Below are 22,307 nucleotides of genomic sequence, written 5' to 3' on the forward strand. Positions count from 1 at the left end.
AAGAATAACACATGCATAGGAGGCATATACCATACTCAACACAAGAGCCCATGCAAGATCACATGCATAAGAGATAGTAAGAACGATACATGGAATTCGTTCAGGTAGCAACAGTTTAGTACCTTGCACCGCAGATGTGGGATCTAAAATTCTAGATGCTCCTGGTCTGGTATGACTCTGAAGTATATAGAACTTACAAGTATAGAATAATAGTACATTTTTTAAGGCAAACTCGCGAACTTGTTACTGCGTCAGTGTTTACAGGGGCGAACAGAAGATCTTCAACATGGCCTAACCAAGTATTACGACCAACTCCCAGAGTAAGTGAATGTTACAGCGTCATGTGTAACTGCTCCGTACTGCACCACACTGCCGGTTTAGCCCCCCCCCCCCCCCCCCCCGAGTGTAACTCTTATTGTCAACTATGTGTGAGAAGAATATGAGGGTGTTACGTGCTGATGAATGACACAAGAGGCCTGCGTTATCGCATGCATAAGAATGATATTGTAGATGGTCCATAGGCATATAGTACCATAATTAACACAAGAGCCCTGCATTATCACATGCATCAGAATGATACGGTACATGGAATTCGTCCAGGTGTAGCAAAAGTTTAGTACATGTAGCTAGCATCGCAGATGTGGGATCTAAAATTCTATATGCTCCTGGTCCGGACTTTAATTGAATAACATTTGTGATAGTTACAGAACCTTATTGTTTCAAACTATGTGATGAGTACATATGAAACTTGGAAAATCACCGCAACAAATTCTTCATGTGCCTGTGTCTCCGACGGAAAATCTTCCCCATAACAAAACGAGCTGCCACAATCACCCCAACAAATTCTAGATTGAACCTTGATCCATCAAAAATCACATGAACTGAACCATGCATTTGTTCTAGGCTAATTAGCCCCCTAACACATATCCTGCAGAATAATTAACCTGTTCCTCACGGTAGCTAACACTTAGAGCACTAACAATCGCATGTGAAGACCACATTTGATCATCAATTTAAAATGTTTTCCCCGAAATGTCATATAACTTATTTAAAGAACTTTACCACATAAGTGATACGTTATTTACATAATGTTTGTGATGGTTATAGTAGAACACTTGCTCGCACACTTGAGAGGGCCACTGTGCGAGTTAATCAGAAAATATATGTAATAGAATGAAATAATACTTTTTTGTTAAGCAATGGAAAATCGTATTATTTAGATTTACAAGAAGTTTAAACAAACCTTTTTATTATCAACAGAATGAGACATGAGAAAGAACATTAAAAATAAATAAGTGTATTTGTTTGTGCCAAATGAATGGAACATTATGTAGAAAAAGTTAATTTTTTTAAACTATACGTGGATGCTGTTAAATATTTAATTTAATTAAAGGTGCAAAATTTATTTTCCCACGTTGTTACTTGTGACTCAAATAAGCAAACCCATATGTATATAAGAAATAGAAATTACCAACGCATATGTATTGTCTGCCTGTTTCTTCAACCGAAAATCTTCACCCTATAGCAAACTGATCGAGGAGGCGAAAAATTCTTGGTTTAACCTCGATGATCTCCATCGAAAATCACATGAAGCGAACCATGTAATTGTTCTGGGCTAATTACTTAGCCCCCTAACACATATGCCTAGCTCCTGATTGACGTTAGCTAACACTAAGCCTAAACGACACTAACTATAATTTATTCCTTGGTTCATGTGGGGATCAGCAGGTTGCCTGCACGGTGAGCACGCCGGAGTCACACCCGGACCCGGCGCGGAAGTCCTCCGTGTGCCGCACCGTGCACGACTCCTTGCCGACGCACGCTGCCGTGAACGCCGCCAGCGCCGCCTTGGACTCGCAGCCGCCCTGGTACGCGCCGCACTTGCCGCGCGTGACGCCGAGGCTGGCCACGTCCACGCTGGAGATGGTCCTGCCATGGCTGCACGCCAGCGCCACCTCGTCGCCGACCTCGGCGGCCTCTGCGCACGCCGCCCCGACAGCGACGGTGTGGAAGCTCACCCTCGTCGGGTCGCCGCCGGCCTCCTCGAACAGCACCATCGTGTTGGGCTCGCCGGCCTTGAGGAACGACCGTGGCACATGGTAGAACCTCTGGGACGGCTCGTTGCAGCCAGTGAGGCACTTCTGCCCGTCGCCATCCGCCATGAATGTGCCGCGGTAGTCGCACCGCCGGCAGCCGTCCATGTCCGCGGCGACGTATGACGGCCAGTAGCGGCCCAGGTTGTTGCCGTTGACCCACACCACGCCCTTGCCGAGCCCCGGCAGGTCCGCCACCACGGGCTCCTCACCGGTGGGGGCCTCAAAGGTCGCCTTGTACCAGGTGAAGGGGCGGTGCACCGGGATGGTGCCGCCTCTCCATTGGCTGCGGTCCTTGGCCTTGTCGAGGTGGGTCTCCCTGTACTCGCCGGCGAGGCCGGCCTTGTAGGACCAGGAGCTGTTGGAGAGGTCGTAGGCGGTGGTGTTGGTGACGGTGTCGACGAGCTTCACCGGCCCTCCCACGATGCCGGCGGGCATCATCTCGAACAGAGCACCATAGTTCTTGAGCCCGATGGTGGCGCTGAGGAGGGAGATGTAGTTCTTGCCAGAGTGGAGCTTCACCGGTGTCTCCATTTGGAAGACGAATCCGCCATTAGGAGCGTAGTGCCTCCCTGCATGCCAATTAATCAAATCAATTAACATTAGCTTGATCAAGTTCATTAATCCATCAGTGTGCAAACCACTCAGAGTATATTGGGACGCTCACCAACAAGCTTGCCATTGACGAAAGCGTAGAGCTCATGGCCAGTCGTGTTCACGTGCAACTTGTAGTTCGATTCCCCCTTGTGCTCCAAGCTGCACATTTTGATCATCACCAGAGATTAATTTATATTTCAATCTTATGCAACAGTGTAGTTCTGTATTAAGCATCAAGATGTTTGATTACCTTGTCCTGTACCATAGGTAGTCGCTCTGGTCGCCCGACGTCGCGATCTGCTCGAGCAGCTCGTTCTTCCTGAAGTTACCCTTCTCGTCCGTCATGAAAGGATGGAGGTTCTCGGGCATCCACGACCAAGCAAGGCCATCCGTCACGGTTTCCACCCCCGGCCTCTTCACCATCACCGACGTCTGTGTCTTGATCTTGGCGCTGTTGTACGCGACGGTCTTGCAGTCCGGCAGGATGCTCACGGACCATGCGGGCACGACATGGGTTGCGCCGTCGTCGAGGGTCACATTGACCTCCTTGTCGTCGAACTTGTTGCTGATGAAGCAGGCAGAGGAGTTGTCCAGCGTGTACTTGGTAACCTAGTGTAGATATTGATGAACCAAATGGATCAATTTTGTTGTGAACACCATTAAAAACAGTGCTAGGATTTTTGTATTGTATGTGAATGCATGTTAGTTACCATGACGTTGGTGTTGCCCATGGTGGTGTCCTTGTAGTCCCCATGGAGTAGGATCTTCTCCATGGACTTGAGGACATTGTGGAGGTCCTTGAGGTGCCCGTATTTTGGCTGCCTGATGTTACCTGAAAACAAAAACATAAAAGGATAATGAATATGATTTGCATATTGACACTAATTATTAATTTACAAGATGCAAATAAGCTTGGGACGAATATATGAATTGAAGGAACAACAAGAGATGGTTCACGTACCGTACTCATCGAGAGGGGCATCGTAGTCATAGCTGGTTGTGATGTATGGGCCACCCGACGTGCGGCCAAAGTTGGTGCCACCATGGTACTGATCACATATAAATTGACGATCAACATGTCAAATGATGTAAAATTCAGTTCATGCCAGCCTGCTAGAGGATGGAAATTAATGTAGAAGAGAAAAGTATAGATTAGTTATAAATCAATCACCATGTAGTAGTTCTGGAGCGATCCTCGCGTCTGGAAGAACATGGCAACAGAGAAGGCGATGTCTTCGGCGGACCGGTGGAAATCAGGCTTGTCCCAGGCTTTGAACCTAATTATATATCGTGGATAAAATGTAAGAGCAATCTGAACTTCATTCAACATATAGTAGAACGTGCTAACCAATTTCGCGCATATGCATGTAGGTTCCATAAGAAAAAAAGAAGGAAAATTAATATATAAAGGTTGATCCAGGTATATATATATGTAGGGTACCAGCCAGTCCAGTTCTCAGTCCAGATCTTGGGGATGTCGGTCCTCTTGGGGAACCAGTCGTGGCAGTAGAAGCCGTTGCAGGTGTTGATCTAGTAATTAAGAAGACTTAGCATTGAGTTTTTTTTGTTTTACACTTGGGAAGAAAGAAGAATAATAATTGGTAGAGACAAAAATAGGAAAGATGAAAATGTGCATGCGCTGACCACGTTGGGTGGGACGTCTTGGTCCTGCTGGCACATGATCCACGGCACGCCTACGTTCTGCTTGTTGGCCATGGCGGCGCACCAGTGGATGTACTCAGACGCCGACTCGTCGTTGTTGAGCTTGTCCATGACGTTCCCGTACTCGTTCTCGATCTATATATGTAAATTGTTCACATATATATATGTTATATTCACTGATCCACTCTTTTGTCGACGACAAGTAGCTAGGAATGCAAGCTAGATAAGTTTCACATAATTAATATTAGTTAGTTACTACGTACCTGAGAGAGGATGATGGGGCCTCCCTGTCCGGCGAACATCTTGGCCTCCTTGAGCTTGTCGACGATGAGGGTCGTGAAGGTCTCCATCTCTTGCTGCAAGCATCAATAACTTGGTCGTATTTTGACCTCCAAGGAAAACCATTATATTGTTGGGAAGGATCTGCTAGCAGTGTGGGTACCTCGAAGGGGTTGTTGTGCATGCGGAACTGCATGCCGGAGATGTCGCGCAGCCATGCCGGCAGGCCGCCGTAGTTCCACTCGCCGCAGATGTAGGGGCCGATGCGGAGGATGGCGTACATGCCGGCGTCCTGGACCTCCTTGAAGAAGCGCACGATGTCGTAGCTGCCCTCGAAGTTGTACTGCCGGCGGCGAGGCTCGTGGCCGTTCCAGAAGACGTACGTCTCGATGGCGTCCAGCCCGCCCTCCTTGGCCTTCCTGATCAGATCCGGCCACATCTGCAGGCAAGCAACGATCGAGACTTACAATTCATTCATGGAAACTAAGACGAGACGATGGTGTATTCATCTGCTGCTCCGTGTGCAATGCATACCTCTGGCGTGCTCCTGGGGTAGTGGATGGAGCCGGAGATGAGGAGGCGGCGCTCGCCATCGATGACCATCGACCGGCCGTCGTACCCGACCTCAGTGCCGCTGGCGACGGCCGCGGCCGCCGCGAGGAGGAGGAGCGCAAGTGGTTGCCACGACACGCGCTCCATGGCGAGAAGCTGCTAGCTAGGGAGAAGAAAGGATGCACGCACGCACCGCCGGCCGTGTGTATTTATTGGGGAAAGAAAGATATATTGGCGTGGATTAGTAGGATAAGCAAAGAGCCACGCACGCACTCATGCGTGCAGCTAACAAACTGCGTTAGAGCCATGGATTAGTAGGATAAGCACGCGTGTGTATATGGAAGTGCATATTCACATGGACTCTTGTTTTAAATCAGATGGTCTATTCGTTTTATCTATTCTTTGATTAGGAAGGGAGAGAGTCGCGATGAGAGAGCACATGCATCTGTGAAAGTATGATTTGATCGAACTGTCTCTTTCATTGATGATCCATGAGGATTAAATACACAGGGAATTAACCGTCGCCACGAACGGATGCGTCCGCTCGTGGGGGTCGTGAAAAAACCGTCGCGTCGGTTGGCTAGCAACCCGCACGAAGCGGTTCTGTACAAGGGAGGATTATTCCCTAATTATTATAATTAGTTTAAAATAAATCCTAACACCCCCTAATCCTCGCTTGTCCTTGAGACCCATCATCTTTGAAATGTTCTCCTCCAAAACCCTGTGGAAAAAATTGAGAAGAAAACATACAATATGCCATGAAAAACTCCTTCTAAAACCCAGTGGGAAAATAAAGAGAAAATGACATATATCGTCCATGCTTGCATTGATATTGCCTCATTAAAAACCTTTCGTGAGAAACCATGTGGAAAAACTCCCTGTGGTAGAAATTCTGTAAGAAAGGTACAAGGACACGGAAGCTTCCTGTGGTAGGCCATTCAACCTAAAGCATTGTTTGAAATTGCATCAACATAGCCAAAAGTGAAAGTTGATTGAGAAATAATCCCAACCGAAGAGCTTCTTGCAAGCCTATGATCACTCCTAGCTTGCGTGCCCTACAAATACATCCACAAATGTGTTGATTAATTCATAATTCCTTTAATTTTGTATTGATAAGTTTCGAAAAAAATCAATTTCGTGAATTAGACTACGTACTCTGCCCATCGAAAGGCGTTGTCCAAGGCTTGGAGAGAGCCTCCAACGTATGGAGTCGGAGGGTTATCTCCAGTGGCAATCCACCATCCCACCGGGATCCTTACTGCATTGAGCCCGTTTACCGCCATGAAGCATGGAATCAACAAAGTTGAACTAAGCACATGCTCTATAAAACCCAGATTGAGGGAGTACTACCTATGTTACTCCCACTATGGGTAGTATCAAGGAGAGGTACTTCCTCCTTCTTGGTGTATAGGTCATCTTAGGTTGTGCATCGCGGCCAAGACGAAGAGAAAAAAAAAGAAAAAAAAATGTTAATTTTTCTAATTAATACCATTGCATGCAATGAATTGATCGCTGCTGTTGTGGACACTGTGCCTTTTATAGGGACAAAATAATAGCAACAAAAGGAGAGGTAGACATGAAGAAAAAACTTATACCAACAAAGTTGATGGTCAAATTTATAGGGACTAGTCGGGTGTCCACCATCAGACGAGGGAGGAACACGGGACGAGGTAGACATGAAGAAAAAACTTATACCAACAAAGTTGAACGTCTTCTTAGTTTCGTAGTCCCTTCGTTTGGAATGGATGTATCTAGGTTTATTTTAGTTGTAGATACATTTATTTTTATTACTTTTACGACAAGTAATTCCAGACGAAGGGAGTATATTTGTATTGAACATGTTTATTAGGTTTTACATTTAGATTTATATATAATAGGTGAAGGAAGTTTAGGCTAGAATCGTTAAACGGGATATACAGAGAGCAATGAGCATGATCCACGTGACGTGAAGTGTATGTCGTTGGATTCGAAAAAATGAATGGACCAAATGGAAGGAGGGGATCGATCCATGAGAGCTCAACGCTGACCAATCAGAAGCATTCGTCGATGACGAAAACCTTCTATGGCTCGCGCGCTCTTGTTGGTCCGCGCCAGAAGGAAAATTCGTTTCGAACCGGCGCGTACAGGCCCGCCAAGACCACATGAAATTTTTCATGGTTTTGAACTATTGCAGCGGGCAGGCCCATCGGTGCCAATTAAAAATGATTTTTAAGATAACCAAACACCAACCAGTAGAGACGATAGGCCCTCCTTCCCGATTCCCAACCAACCCCGCCCCCAACCCCAACCCCAACCCCATCTCATCCCCATCCCCATCCCATCCCCATCCCCATCCAGCCGCCAATGACCACCTCCCTCTCCGACAACCGGCGAGCTCCCCACTCCCAGACTCGTCGGCGACCTTCCGGCCTCCGCCTTCTACGCCACCCTTCTCTCCCTACACCCCAGATCGAATCCAGCAGCTCAGGACGAAACCCTAGCTCGATGCCATGGCCACACCAGCAGCAGTCCCTCCCTCCCTAGCCCGCGGCCATGGCGACCTAGCAGGCAAGAGGAACCTGAACCCTATCACCGGCCATGGCGAGCGTGGAAGGCACCATGGGAGAGGAGGCATGTGCTGCTGCTCAAGACCCTAAACCAGAAAGGAAGTAATAAGCTGCTCCGACCCATCTCATCCTCTCAGATTTCCTCAGATTTGGTACAAGAAAATGATCCAGCTCATTAGAGTAGTATTTTTCTGCGACGTTGCCTATTTTGTTGTTGAACTGGCCCTATTATTCTGTCAAATGAGTCTTTTTGTTTTTCCTTCTTTGAAATGAAGCATATTGCTTTCGAGTGCTAGACATCACGGAGCTGTTCTATTCTTTTGAATGACTTGTAAGAAGGAGCCAACCATTTGCCAGCTCTATTATAGTTGTTCAAAACGAAAAAAAAACAGGTTCTTGCCTACCTGAAAGATCTTTACAAAAAAATGATTTGTTATTCGCATGATCTCATCTGGTTTGGCGCCTCCCTACAATCTCACTAGAGTACGACTACTATTTTTCTCTGAAGTTGCCTATTTTGTGTATAGTGCTAGACATTATGAGCTGCTCTATTCTATTTTGTGTACATCTAGTTTGCCTCTATCAGTATTCTTTTAAGAAGGCCGCGCATGTCTCTCCAAAATCTTCAACTTTCGGTCTCGTAATATTTCTGTAGGCTCTTCCTCACCTCACCTTTTCTCTCTCCCTGATCGAGCACCTTCGCCATGGGAGAGGAAGGTTGTTTCATCCGCCTGCTGTACTGCTGCTCTAGGGGACATGCACCTGCTTGTTGTGCTGCTGCTCTGTACGCCATGGACATCCCTCCTCTGGTTCTCCTCGCTCGTCAAGGTAGTAAGCTGCTCTAACCCATCTTCCCCTCTCAAATTCGGTACAAGAAAATGATTTTTGTAACTGGACATCAAAAGCAGAACCGGTGTGTGTTGTTGGTCAAGCAAGAAGAAAGAAAAAAGGCATCCGTTGCCTGCAAAACAAATCTGTGTGTGTGCTGCTCTCCTCCTCCTCTGTTTTTGCTTGTGTCAATTTGCTCCAACAGCTTGCGCGCGTGTGTGCATCCATTGGGAGAGAGAGAGGCTCTTGCCAACACCTCTACAATCTCACCGGAGTTCTATTTTTCTGTGATGTTGCCTATTTTGTTGTTGAAATTGACCGTATCCCTGTGTCAAATGGATATTTTTTCCTCCATTGAAATGAAGCATATTGCTTTTGAGTGCTCACATTGACATTACTGTGGAATAAAATGTTCATTATATGCTCTTCTGTTGAATAACGTGTAAAACAGGTCCAGCCATTTGCCAAGTCTATTATATTTGTTCTAAAAGAAAAGAAAAAAAAAACAGGTTCTTGCCTATCTATAGTATATGTGTTTTCAAAAAAGCTGTATCTTTTTCTTCGAGAGAGATGCACTTCTGTATCAACATTCTTTTTAAAAAGTGACACATGTCTATCCAAAATTTTGAACTTCATGGCCTCGTATAATTTCTTGAGTTGGTGAAAGTAATTGCCGGATACTGAGAGTAACCACAACAGATAAATATGTCATCAAACCACCATGTTCTACCCCATTTTGGAGGAACAAGATTAAAGTCATACCAGCAGAATTAACTACATGAAAGGTCCATCCTTTTCAGGAAAAACCCACCGTGCAGCCCTACGAGCAAGTTCATGAGCAGAAGGATTGAGCTCAATCAATAAATTTGAATACTGGCTAGGCACACATCCACACGGAAACCAGTACTAGATCGAACAGTATTGACCATGGGTTCAGGTTGACAATGGTCATAAACCTCTCATCACTTTGGTATGTTGATTGACCTCTTTTTTGCACTGCATGTGCAGGTGCTAAACATTGGTACGTGTTGGTGGGGCTCGACAAGCTCACCCAGGGAGGGCACCCCCAAGCTGAACTCCATGGAGCCCCGCTCCAGCGTCTAGGACAGGTCTTTGTTACTGGATCCATTACTAGGACATGATTTCTTCTTTTCCTTCTCCATTTGAGATCAACATTCGTTATGTCCTTCTTGTGCAGCAGCAGCAGGATTCCATCGGTACACGAGATGACAAGGGGTTCATCGAGGTGTGTGGTGGTAGGCTCTTTCGTTGGACCCGCTGCCTGTTCGGCATCGGCTCCATAACAGTCATGGTTAGCTCCTCTCCTTCCCCTGCTCCCCTCTGGTTGCGCTCGGGTAGAACAAATACCTGCTTCATTTATATGATAGATGATAATATATGGAACATGTACGTATGGCTTCTTCAGTCTGAATTCGTGTATTTGACTCCTGCTTATATGTAAGAGCATCTATAGCAGACCTCGTATAAAGCCGATCCGCAAAAGTCGTTTGCAGTTCACGGAAAAACCCTTTTGTGGACCGGCGTGTGCGGCAAAATATCCTTTTATGAGGGTCCATTTTACGGGGTCTGCTGGGCCGCCGCCCACGCTGGCCTGCGAAATCTATTATTTCCATTGCATTTTCAGGCATGAAAACACATTTAGTTGCTTCTTTATTTTCTTCAAAGGCATTGGATACATCATAATTCACCAAATTATTGCTAAAACAGCAAGACCAAAAAAACAAGAACCACAATTAGACATTTTAGAAGATATCCAACTTCCATAACTGCTCCCACTAGTTGGATCAACATCTTCTCCATGCATTCATTGTTGATCCAGGGGTTCTTCATCTTGCATTCTTCATTCTTCGGCTTTGATTCTAAACAATTAGACGTTGATTCACCTCTAATATCTATTCTAATTGCACATGCAGCTGCATCGTTAGGTTCAATTATACTAAGGAGTGCACGAACATCTATTAAGTTTCTTTCTATCAATAGATCGATGTATTCTTCTTTCCAATACCAAAATTAGCATCTACCTTCCTACACAGATGAACACCTCAATAAGCTACCATAATTTAACCAAATAAGTTGACAAAGCAGAAGAGGAAGAAGGGCATACCCCGTCGTTTCTGCATTTGAAGAATACCCATCCGAGGTGCTGCCGTGTGTTGGATGTGAGCCGCAACACTGTTTCTAGGCAGTCATCGCACTCTATGAGTGGCATCGGCAAGCCGAGCCCAAGCGATGGCCGGAAGAGTCCTTGCCGGCAAACCGACGCCAGCAACTAGAGGATGGAACCAGTACCTGCATGCGGCGCTCGCGCTTTGCCGAGGCTGTGCGGGGTGCTCCCGACCAATCCATGGCTTTGGTGCAGCCAACGGTGGCTGGAAAAGCCAATCTGGTGGTCGCGACAAAACAACCACCGATTTGTAGCTTTCCGGTAAGCCGAGGCACGAGGGCGTGGTGGAGGCCGATCTTGGGACTGCGGCGGCCCACCGTCATGATCCGGACGGCTGGTACGGCCGGAATCGAAGGCGGCACCCGGCGGCGGTAGGTGGGGGAAAAGCGCGGGTGAAATGTCCCACCAACTAACCGCTTAGATATATACAGGGCACCGACGGGGTGGGCGGAAGAACCTGCATTTTCGCGGGTTAGGGTGGGCATTTTGTCGCGCCCCGCAAAAAAAAATTACGGGCCGGACGCGGTAGTGGGGTCTGGTCTAGCAGCATTTTCCGCCTTGACCTGTATTTTGGCGGTTATTTTGCGGGTTCGGCCCTTTTAGGGGGTCTGCTAGAGATACTCTAATAGTACTATGGTGACCATAGGTTGCCATGAGCCCATGACATGGTCATCTATCAAGACCTAAAATATTTGAGAGGTCAACCTGGAAGACTGAATTTGTGCATGTAGCAGCACTCTCCAGTCTCGCGAGCATCAAGTTAATTTTGCAAGTACGATTCCTCGTGCAATTCTGGCTAGACTTGGATCACCTGAAACGAAAAATTACTTGAAGAAATAAATAACGGTCTGCATACATCCGAGTAATCAACTAGTTAATTGTTTGTCGGGTCAACATGTGAGAAATAATTCCAAGGCATGTGGAGGACTTTGTTTCCATTTTTCAGTTAGCCGCATGGTTGATCTGGTTCATTTGCAGTAGTACACATACAAGTTGTCAAAACTAGCGCCTTTCCTGCTCCACTGCCAGTGATAGCAGCAGTAGTCTCACTTTAGATTGTTGGACGTGTGACACTAGCTGTACCCATGCTTGTGACGTTCAATACTTTAAATTTCAGTATCGGCCATTTCCTATTTTCGGATTGTTATCATAATACTTTGACATGGAAATAATGTTTTTTTTTCAATTTACAGAACCAACTAGCCTGTCCTTCCATTTGTGGTATTGATGGCCATGGACCACGGTTCTAGTAGTCGGCAAAGCACGTATCTACTAACTGCTCCTATCCAGGATGCGTGCAAAAGGTGTCACATCATCGCGTTCCTATTCTCATCCCCCCGGCAAAACATCATTGTACACAATGTTGATGCAACAATTGCAACTTGCAAGCTCTATACTAGTTTCAATGGAACCTGGGACTAGCATAGGCCCTGGGACTAGCCGGGGTCCAAACATATATTTTATATTCAAATACAGTTGGAGTGAATCATCATGTCTGTGTTGCTGGGTTAGTGTAGAATATAGCCCATTCTTTCTAAATTAGAGACTTGGTGGCTGGAGTAGGCACTATGTAAACTGGGCATCCTATCATTATTCGGATTCAGGAAAAACAGTATAGCTCAACATGTGAATATATGTCCAGTTCTTTTTGGTTTTCATGTAAATGGTGATAATTTGGAATATATCAAACCATAGCCTGTCCTTACACGATTACACACTTCCCATGTCCATTAGCCTGCTCATGTTTGTTACTACTTCCTAATATATATACATGTTGGTCTTTGTCAGTGTCATGAATTAAATTGTTACATTGTCAAGGTTCCCCTGGAGGTTGGGGCACACCGTGGATGGCTTAAACCCGCCCTTCTTCAGTTACATTCTAGATTGTGGTGCTGATCTCAGTCAGGAAAAGGAAGAGAACATTATTGTTCTTCATCTGTCCGTGAAGAAAGGTACTAGCAACTGCTACTACAACCTAGTACAAGAACTTCCTTTTATCACACTTGCTGCTGCTTTTTACTAGAATTGTCACATATGAGTTGCCATTTGTTATTTTCGTTTTGTTTTGGGGCCTGCTATATTATAAATACCAAGTTATACCTGAGTTTTTGTCAAAGTATTACTTGAAAGTACAAATGAATTTTGAATGAGTGGAAAACTTAGTAGTAGGCTCATTTTATTAGTTTTCTTCAGTACGATCATGCCTTGTTTTCGTATCATTTTGTTTATGTTGGCAGAATTATTGCACATAATTATAGTTCACATATGATGTTGCATTCGGAAATCGATTTGAACTCATTGAGATGCTCAAGGAGTCACAAACACTCGTCTTGCAATGCAAGCACTTGTGCTGATGACCATCCATCCTTGGTACATTTAATTACATGGCAATTTCTAGGATTCTGGGTTGCGCTGATGGTCTCTAATGCAAGCACTTGTGCTTCTCGTGGTGATTATGGTAAAATAATTAGTGGATTTAGCCCTCAATTTTAGTCCTATGAGTTTTTGTCTTTTGCCGGGTATTGTGTTGCATGCGCTGGAGTGTTTCCCTTGTCGACGTGCTGGGTAATGTGTGTGCTGGTTGCAGTTGGTCCTTGGTTGATCTCCATGCCAGTGGTTGGAATGTTTTGGCTGTGTGATATGTGTGATGGTTTACCAGGCTTTGTTATAAAGAAGCCCCTTATGGCATGTCCTCTAAAACACTATAACTCTGATTCGTCTACTAGTGATGACATGGTTGTTTGATTCCTAGGGTTGTTATCAAATTCTGGCATGTTCTGTCCTATGTACCCTAACAGTGCATTCCTGATATCAATCGTTCCTATGATCATGTACAGTTCATTTGGTCATTTTCACTGTTGCTTGATCATCTATTGTTGCTCGATTGTCTAAATCTTCTTGATTTGGAAAGCTAGACATGCTATTTCCTAACTGCTAGCTCCATAACAGAACATGTATTTCTTTTCACTCATTCATGACTCTCATTTTAATGGGTTTTGTCAATGAAACAATGCAAGATAGGAGTGGGATCACTGAATTGTTTTACATAGATTAGATGACCGGCCGATTGCTATTTTGTTGTGTGCATGTTTACTGGACACATACATTACACTTTTTTTAGCTTGCTCATTATAGACTGGACATTGGTCATGTGGAAGGACTAGCAGACGGATGGCTGCTTGCCCATCCTAGCAAACATGGTGAGCTTCCCCCCTCCTCCACATCTGCATAGCACGCACAGTTTGTATGTTTTGGTTTTCTCGCGTGATTTGAGAACAAAGGCGCAAGCATGGTTCAAAGTAGACTACTCTCCTCTGCTGGTATGGTCACTCGGTTCTGAACTTTAAATTGTATATAATCTTAAAGTGGAGTAATCCCCTGTATCAAATCTGACTTCACCATGATTTGAGTGGAATAATAAGAAGAATATGCATAGCTTCTTGTTGTTAGTTTGTTTGGCATAAAAATTAACATGCGGTGACAATTCTTTTGTTAGTTTTTTATCAAGGCGTGGGAAGTTGTGTCTCTTGATGCGACGACCATCACAGACAAACCGCCAAGTGCTATTGGCAAATGATAGAGGGTCAATTCCTCTGCTTCATGGCGAAGTATCCCAATAGAACACCGCTCACCTTGAGGTCTCTTCAAGGTCGTTGGGACGCTATCAAGCCGGTTTGTAGCCGTTGGGCTGCTTGCTTGGAATAAGACCGCAATGCACCACCAAGTGATACCGTTGAATTGAACTATGTGAGTTCTTTCTCACGTTGTACTTTAAATGTTTGAAACATGTTTCATATGTTGAATTTTGTTTTTGTTTTTTAGGAGTAATTGTGCAAGAAAGGTACAAGGACATGGAAGCTTCCCATGGTAGGTCATTCAACCTAGAGCATTGTTCGAAATTGCATCAACATAGCCAAAACTGGGAGTTCATTGAGGAAGAATCCCCACCGAAGAATGGCTCCCTCACCGAGACGGATGATGATGATGAAGATGATGATGGCCCAAGAAACAAGAACAAGTCGGATGGAAACAAAAAGGCGAAGGACAAGATCAAGAGGGAATCGAAGGCATCAAGCTTGCATGATAAGATAGATATCATGGTGCAATCAAATGAGGAGATGAAGCAGGAGTTGGCCGAGAAGAAAGCGCAGGAGAAGCAAGAAAGTGGCCCTTACTCAAGGAAGAAGGGTTGTGCAAGGCCGCCATTGAGGAGAGGAAAGCCCTTACCGAGGAGAACAAGGCTTTGTCCAAGCTTCTTGCAGAGGAGAACAAGATCATGACAATGAATCACAATAAAATGAACGACATCACCAAAGAATGACATGATATGGCAAGAAAAGAAATTCTTGAAGGAAGAATGATGGCTGCAAGGTGTGATGACTTCAGCGCCGGTGGGGGAATGGGTGGCGGAAATGGAGAGTGATGATGTTGACGATGATGGTCACGGAGATGATAATGGCTTTTGCGTGAGATTCTTTTGGGGTTGTGGAGAGAAACGAGAACCAAGACGGTGGTGAAGGATGGTGGTTGCTTTTGCATGATGTTCTTTAGTGTCTTGATAAAAAAACAATGGTTTAATTTGAGCGAAAATTGTGTTTGGTTGTTCAAATTTGCTACAAATCAATGGAATTTGATGCCAATTGTAAGTTTGAATTCTTGCGATTTGCGGGTTGGCAAGGGCCATGGCAGAACAGAACCTGCCATGAAACTGTAGAACAGAATATTCGTTGAATATTCTGTTTTATAGTTCCACGATGCGGGTTATGTTTTGCCGCGACCCTCGCTAGTCGTAAAAAAGCGATTTTTTGCAAACTGTAAACGCGCGATATAGGTCCGTAATATAAGGGTCTGCTAGCAAACGGTAAACATCCTTTCTCTCCTTTTTCTTATCTAAAAAATTGGTGACGTTCACCTATTCATCGCTTTTTTGTCAAACCCCCTTCCTACGTGCATAGCGATCGCAGGGTTTTTCAAGAAAACTGTCGACGGGACAGCCTTGCCCCTCTATCAAGACCGGATTATCTTTGTCTAGTTGGAACCATCCCTCGCATGAGCCTTCATATTGTATGGTGACGCTGCATGCAACAAGATCCTAACACGCATGGTTTTCTATCCTGGTCGACCTGTACAATACTGTATGGTACAACGCACAAAACAAAAATGTAGCTTTGAAAAGGTACAACCACGATGCTCACAAACATAATTTATAAATACTCACATAAATTTCTTATTGTTTTCATATTTCAATCAATGTCAAAGACATTTCGGACATGTCCAAATGTTTTAAAATGTCAAAGCCATACTCTTTCGTAAATATTCACACAAAATTGTTGGGGCAATTGCGGGTGGCTTCCATCGTAAAATTCCTAAAATATCTCATCAATCACAAACCATGTGTTCCACCGTGACCATCTACACCTGCAGGAGGCGTGCTTCGAGCTCCCTCTCGGTCCCGCCTTCGAAAACCCAATGTATCACCAAAATCAAGGTAAAGTATTTTGGTAGATTTTTTCCCGCTAAATAGGCCCTTAGGATTGTCGCAAATCAAGAATACCATTTAAAATGAAGAAAACTTAGCCGCCTTTGTACGCCCCTAGTAGCCACCCAGCGCCAGCAGTGAGCCTGCACATTGCCAGAAATACATAGGAATCACCAAGGATTTCCACCGGCCAACTGCAGAGATCCAATGTGGACGCACGTTATAGGGCTGCTGCACTTGCACGTTGAGAGCGGCATGTCGCCGGTTAACCTACATCCCAGTTGTAACTCGATCGCCAGTATTGTTGCCAACTCTGTGTCAGAAAAATATGAGGGTGTTACGTGAAGAATAACACATGCATAGGAGGCATAGTAACCCCTACACACAACACAAGAGCCCATGCAAGATCACATGCATAAGAGATAGTAAGAACGATACATGGAATTCGTTCAGGTAGCAACAGTTTAGTACCTTGCACCGCAGATGTGGATCTAAAATTCTAGATGCTCCTGGTCTGGTATGACTCTGAAGTATATAGAACTTACAAGTATAGAATAATAGTACATTTTTTAAGGCAACTCGCGAACTTGTTACTGCGTCAGTGTTTACAGGGGCGAACAGAAGATCTTCAACATGGCCTAACCAAGTATTACGACCAACTCCCAGAGTAAGTGAATGTTACAGCGTCATGTGTAACTGCTCCGTACTGCACCACACTGCCGGTTTAGGCCCCCCCCCCCCCCCGAGTGTAACTCTTATTGTCAACTATGTGTGAGAAGAATATGAGGGTGTTACGTGCTGATGAATGACACAAGAGGCCTGCGTTATCGCATGCATAAGAATGATATTGTAGATGGTCCATAGCATATAGTACCATAATTAACACAAGAGCCCTGCATTATCACATGCATCAGAATGATACGGTACATGGAATTCGTCCAGGTGTAGCAAAAGTTTAGTACATGTAGCTAGCATCGCAGATGTGGGATCTAAAATTCTATATGCTCCTGGTCCGGACTTTAATTGAATAACATTTGTGAAAGTTACAGAACCTTATTGTTTCAAACTATGTGATGAGTACATATGAAACTTGGAAAATCACCGCAACAAATTCTTCATGTGCCTGTGTCTCCGACGGAAAATCTTCCCCATAACAAAACGAGCTGCCACAATCACCCCAACAAATTCTAGATTGAACCTTGATCCATCAAAAATCACATGAACTGAACCATGCATTTGTTCTAGGCTAATTAGCCCCCTAACACATATCCTGCAGAATAATTAACCCTGTTCCTCACGTAGCTAACACTTAGAGCACTAACAATCGCATGTGAAGACCACATTTGATCATCAATTTAAAATGTTTTCCCCGAAATGTCATATAACTTATTTAAAGAACTTTACCACATAAGTGATACGTTATTTACATAATGTTTGTGATGGTTATAGTAGAACACTTGCTCGCACACTTGAGAGGGCCACTGTGCGAGTTAATCAGAAAATATATGTAATAGAATGAAATAATACTTTTTTGTTAAGCAATGGAAAATCGTATTATTTAGATTTACAAGAAGTTTAAACAAACCTTTTTATTATCAACAGAATGAGACATGAGAAAGAACATTAAAAATAAATAAGTGTATTTGTTTGTGCCAAATGAATGGAACATTATGTAGAAAAAGTTAATTTTTTTAAAACTATACGTGGATGCTGTTAAATATTTAATTTTAATTAAAGGTGCAAAATTTATTTTCCCACGTTGTTACTTGTGATTCAAATAAGCAAACCCATATGTATATAAGAAATAGAAATTACCAACGCATATGTATTGTCTGCCTGTTTCTTCAACCGAAAATCTTCACCCTATAGCAAACTGATCGAGGAGGGCGAAAAATTCTTGGTTTAACCTCGTGATCTCCATCGAAAATCACATGAAGCGAACCATGTAATTGTTCTGGGCTAATTACTTAGCCCCCTAACACATATGCCTAGCTCCTGATTGACGTTAGCTAACACTAAGCCTAAACGACACTAACTATAATTTATTCCTTGGTTCATGTGGGGATCAGCAGGTTGCCTGCACGGTGAGCACGCCGGAGTCACACCCGGACCCGGCGCGGAAGTCCTCCGTGTGCCGCACCGTGCACGACTCCTTGCCGACGCACGCTGCCCGTGAACGCCGCCAGCGCTGCCTTGGACTCGCAGACGCCGCCCTGGTACGCGCCGCACTTGCCGCGCGTGACGCCGAGGCTGGCCACGTCCACGCTGGAGATGGTCCTGCCATGGCTGCACGCCAGCGCCACCTCGTCGCCGACCTCGGCGGCCTCCGCGCACGCCGCCCCGACAGCGACGGTGTGGAAGCTCACCCCTCGTCGGGTCGCCGCCGGCCTCCTCGAACAGCACCATCGTGTTGGGCTCGCCGGCCTTGAGGAACGACCGTGGCACATGGTAGAACCTCTGGGACGGCTCGTTGCAGCCAGTGAGGCACTTCTGCCCGTCGCCATCCGCCATGAATGTGCCGCGGTAGTCGCACCGCCGGCAGCCGTCCATGTCCGCGGCGACGTATGACGGCCAGTAGCGGCCCAGGTTGTTGCCGTTGACCCACACCACGCCCTTGCCGAGCCCCAGCAGGTCCGCCACCACGGGCTCCTCACCGGTGGGGGCCTCAAAGGTCGCCTTGTACCAGGTGAAGGGGCGGTGCACCGGGATGGTGCCGCCTCTCCATTGGCTGCGGTCCTTGGCCTTGTCGAGGTGGGTCTCCCTGTACTCGCCGGCGAGGCCGGCCTTGTAGGACCAGGAGCTGTTGGAGAGGTCGTAGGCGGTGGTGTTGGTGACGGTGTCGACGAGCTTCACCGGCCCTCCCACGATGCCGGCGGGCATCATCTCGAACAGAGCACCATAGTTCTTGAGCCCGATGGTGGCGCTGAGGAGGGAGATGTAGTTCTTGCCAGAGTGGAGCTTCACCGGTGTCTCCATTTGGAAGACGAATCCGCCATTAGGAGCGTAGTGCCTCCCTGCATGCCAATTAATCAAATCAATTAACATTAGCTTGATCAAGTTCATTAATCCATCAGTGTGCAAACCACTCAGAGTATATTGGGACGCTCACCAACAAGCTTGCCATTGACGAAAGCGTAGAGCTCATGGCCAGTCGTGTTCACGTGCAACTTGTAGTTCGATTCCCCCTTGTGCTCCAAGCTGCACATTTTGATCATCACCAGAGATTAATTTATATTTCAATCTTATGCAACAGTGTAGTTCTGTATTAAGCATCAAGATGTTTGATTACCTTGTCCTGTACCATAGGTAGTCGCTCTGGTCGCCCGACGTCGCGATCTGCTCGAGCAGCTCGTTCTTCCTGAAGTTACCCTTCTCGTCCGTCATGAAAGGATGGAGGTTCTCGGGCATCCACGACCAAGCAAGGCCATCCGTCACGGTTTCCACCCCCGGCCTCTTCACCATCACCGACGTCTGTGTCTTGATCTTGGCGCTGTTGTACGCGACGGTCTTGCAGTCCGGCAGGATGCTCACGGACCATGCGGGCACGACATGGGTTGCGCCGTCGTCGAGGGTCACATTGACCTCCTTGTCGTCGAACTTGTTGCTGATGAAGCAGGCAGAGGAGTTGTCCAGCGTGTACTTGGTAACCTAGTGTAGATATTGATGAACCAAATGGATCAATTTTGTTGTGAACACCATTAAAAACAGTGCTAGGATTTTTGTATTGTATGTGAATGCATGTTAGTTACCATGACGTTGGTGTTGCCCATGGTGGTGTCCTTGTAGTCCCCATGGAGTAGGATCTTCTCCATGGACTTGAGGACATTGTGGAGGTCCTTGAGGTGCCCGTATTTTGGCTGCCTGATTTTACCTGAAAACAAAAACATAAAAGGATAATGAATATGATTTGCATATTGACACTAATTATTAATTTACAAGATGCAAATAAGCTTGGGACGAATATATGAATTGAAGGAACAACAAGAGATGGTTCACGTACCGTACTCATCGAGAGGGGCATCGTAGTCATAGCTGGTTGTGATGTATGGGCCACCCGACGTGCGGCCAAAGTTGGTGCCACCATGGTACTGATCACATATAAATTGACGATCAACATGTCAAATGATGTAAAATTCAGTTCATGCCAGCCTGCTAGAGGATGGAAATTAATGTAGAAGAGAAAAGTATAGATTAGTTATAAATCAATCACCATGTAGTAGTTCTGGAGCGATCCTCGCGTCTGGAAGAACATGGCAACAGAGAAGGCGATGTCTTCGGCGGACCGGTGGAAATCAGGCTTGTCCCAGGCTTTGAACCTAATTATATATCGTGGATAAAATGTAAGAGCAATCTGAACTTCATTCAACATATAGTAGAACGTGCTAACCAATTTCGCGCATATGCATGTAGGTTCCATAAGAAAAAAAGAAGGAAAATTAATATATAAAGGTTGATCCAGGTATATATATATGTAGGGTACCAGCCAGTCCAGTTCTCAGTCCAGATCTTGGGGATGTCGGTCCTCTTGGGGAACCAGTCGTGGCAGTAGAAGCCGTTGCAGGTGTTGATCTAGTAATTAAGAAGACTTAGCATTGAGTTTTTTTTGTTTTACACTTGGGAAGAAAGAAGAATAATAATTGGTAGAGACAAAAATAGGAAAGATGAAAATGTGCATGCGCTGACCACGTTGGGTGGGACGTCTTGGTCCTGCTGGCACATGATCCACGGCACGCCTACGTTCTGCTTGTTGGCCATGGCGGCGCACCAGTGGATGTACTCAGACGCCGACTCGTCGTTGTTGAGCTTGTCCATGACGTTCCCGTACTCGTTCTCGATCTATATATGTAAATTGTTCACATATATATATGTTATATTCACTGATCCACTCTTTTGTCGACGACAAGTAGCTAGGAATGCAAGCTAGATAAGTTTCACATAATTAATATTAGTTAGTTACTACGTACCTGAGAGAGGATGATGGGGCCTCCCTGTCCGGCGAACATCTTGGCCTCCTTGAGCTTGTCGACGATGAGGGTCGTGAAGGTCTCCATCTCTTGCTGCAAGCATCAATAACTTGGTCGTATTTTGACCTCCAAGGAAAACCATTATATTGTTGGGAAGGATCTGCTAGCAGTGTGGGTACCTCGAAGGGGTTGTTGTGCATGCGGAACTGCATGCCGGAGATGTCGCGCAGCCATGCCGGCAGGCCGCCGTAGTTCCACTCGCCGCAGATGTAGGGGCCGATGCGGAGGATGGCGTACATGCCGGCGTCCTGGACCTCCTTGAAGAAGCGCACGATGTCGTAGCTGCCCTCGAAGTTGTACTGCCGGCGGCGAGGCTCGTGGCCGTTCCAGAAGACGTACGTCTCGATGGCGTCCAGCCCGCCCTCCTTGGCCTTCCTGATCAGATCCGGCCACATCTGCAGGCAAGCAACGATCGAGACTTACAATTCATTCATGGAAACTAAGACGAGACGATGGTGTATTCATCTGCTGCTCCGTGTGCAATGCATACCTCTGGCGTGCTCCTGGGGTAGTGGATGGAGCCGGAGATGAGGAGGCGGCGCTCGCCATCGATGACCATCGACCGGCCGTCGTACCCGACCTCAGTGCCGCTGGCGACGGCCGCGGCCGCCGCGAGGAGGAGGAGCGCAAGTGGTTGCCACGACACGCGCTCCATGGCGAGAAGCTGCTAGCTAGGGAGAAGAAAGGATGCACGCACGCACCGCCGGCCGTGTGTATTTATTGGGGAAAGAAAGATATATTGGCGTGGATTAGTAGGATAAGCAAAGAGCCACGCACGCACTCATGCGTGCAGCTAACAAACTGCGTTAGAGCCATGGATTAGTAGGATAAGCACGCGTGTGTATATGGAAGTGCATATTCACATGGACTCTTGTTTTAAATCAGATGGTCTATTCGTTTTATCTATTCTTTGATTAGGAAGGAGAGAGTCGCGATGAGAGAGCACATGCATCTGTGAAAGTATGATTTGATCGAACTGTCTCTTTCATTGATGATCCATGAGGATTAAATACACAGGGAATTAACCGTCGCCACGAACGGATGCGTCCGCTCGTGGGGGTC

At 45.9% G+C, this 22,307-nt stretch overlaps 2 protein-coding genes and 1 long non-coding RNA gene across 4 annotated transcripts; 1 reads left to right on the forward strand and 2 right to left on the reverse strand.

Annotated features, from left to right (window-relative positions):
* Positions 1 to 1,721: 1,721 nt before the first annotated feature.
* LOC123420106 (beta-galactosidase 1-like) lies at positions 1,722 to 5,330 on the reverse strand. The gene is made up of 11 exons (XM_045107275.1): positions 5,166 to 5,330; positions 4,795 to 5,070; positions 4,616 to 4,708; positions 4,335 to 4,487; positions 4,132 to 4,220; positions 3,862 to 3,967; positions 3,652 to 3,739; positions 3,401 to 3,522; positions 2,941 to 3,299; positions 2,761 to 2,849; positions 1,722 to 2,665 (listed from the first exon to the last, which is right to left on the reverse strand). The coding sequence occupies exons 1-11, from the start codon at positions 5,328 to 5,330 to the stop codon at positions 1,722 to 1,724; spliced, it is 2,484 nt and encodes an 827-aa protein (XP_044963210.1).
* Positions 5,331 to 8,175: 2,845 nt separating this feature from the next.
* LOC123420101 lies at positions 8,176 to 14,166 on the forward strand. 2 transcript variants are annotated; one of them, XR_006618851.1, is made up of 4 exons: positions 8,176 to 9,666; positions 9,756 to 9,869; positions 11,936 to 12,046; positions 12,561 to 14,166. It is a non-coding gene; the product is annotated as an uncharacterized LOC123420101 (long non-coding RNA). The 2 variants fall into 2 exon arrangements; XR_006618850.1 differs by having other exon boundaries at positions 8,176 to 9,869.
* A 4,120-nt stretch (positions 14,167 to 18,286) lies between these two features.
* Positions 18,287 to 21,900, reverse strand: LOC123420094 (beta-galactosidase 1-like). Its single transcript, XM_045107270.1, has 12 exons — positions 21,736 to 21,900; positions 21,365 to 21,640; positions 21,186 to 21,278; positions 20,905 to 21,057; positions 20,702 to 20,790; positions 20,432 to 20,537; positions 20,222 to 20,309; positions 19,971 to 20,092; positions 19,511 to 19,869; positions 19,331 to 19,419; positions 18,588 to 19,235; positions 18,287 to 18,471 (listed from the first exon to the last, which is right to left on the reverse strand). Exons 1-12 carry the CDS (start codon positions 21,898 to 21,900, stop codon positions 18,287 to 18,289), a joined length of 2,373 nt encoding a protein of 790 aa, XP_044963205.1.
* Positions 21,901 to 22,307: the final 407 nt, after the last annotated feature.

Source organism: Hordeum vulgare, unplaced genomic scaffold, assembly GCF_904849725.1.
Source record: "Hordeum vulgare subsp. vulgare unplaced genomic scaffold, MorexV3_pseudomolecules_assembly, whole genome shotgun sequence".
Classification (NCBI taxonomy): domain Eukaryota; kingdom Viridiplantae; phylum Streptophyta; class Magnoliopsida; order Poales; family Poaceae; genus Hordeum; species Hordeum vulgare.

What these genes read in the sequence shown, in the direction of transcription:
- LOC123420106 (XM_045107275.1), bottom strand. Translation starts at nt 5,330, where the DNA reads ATGGAGCGCGTGTCGTGGCAACCACTTGCGCTCCTCCTCCTCGCGGCG. An exon ending in ACCCCAGGAGCACGCCAGAG is followed by an intron (nt 5,071 to 5,165) that starts GTATGCATTGCA and finishes GCTTGCCTGCAG; the next exon opens with ATGTGGCCGGATCTGATCAG. An exon ending in AAGACGTCCCACCCAACGTG is followed by an intron (nt 4,221 to 4,334) that starts GTCAGCGCATGC and finishes CTTAATTACTAG; the next exon opens with ATCAACACCTGCAACGGCTT.
- LOC123420094 (XM_045107270.1), bottom strand. Translation starts at nt 21,900, where the DNA reads ATGGAGCGCGTGTCGTGGCAACCACTTGCGCTCCTCCTCCTCGCGGCG. An exon ending in TGCCCCTCTCGATGAGTACG is followed by an intron (nt 20,093 to 20,221) that starts GTACGTGAACCA and finishes TTTTGTTTTCAG; the next exon opens with GTAAAATCAGGCAGCCAAAA. An exon ending in CGGCGGCGACCCGACGAGGG is followed by an intron (nt 18,472 to 18,587) that starts GTGAGCTTCCAC and finishes GGACGTGGCCAG; the next exon opens with CCTCGGCGTCACGCGCGGCA.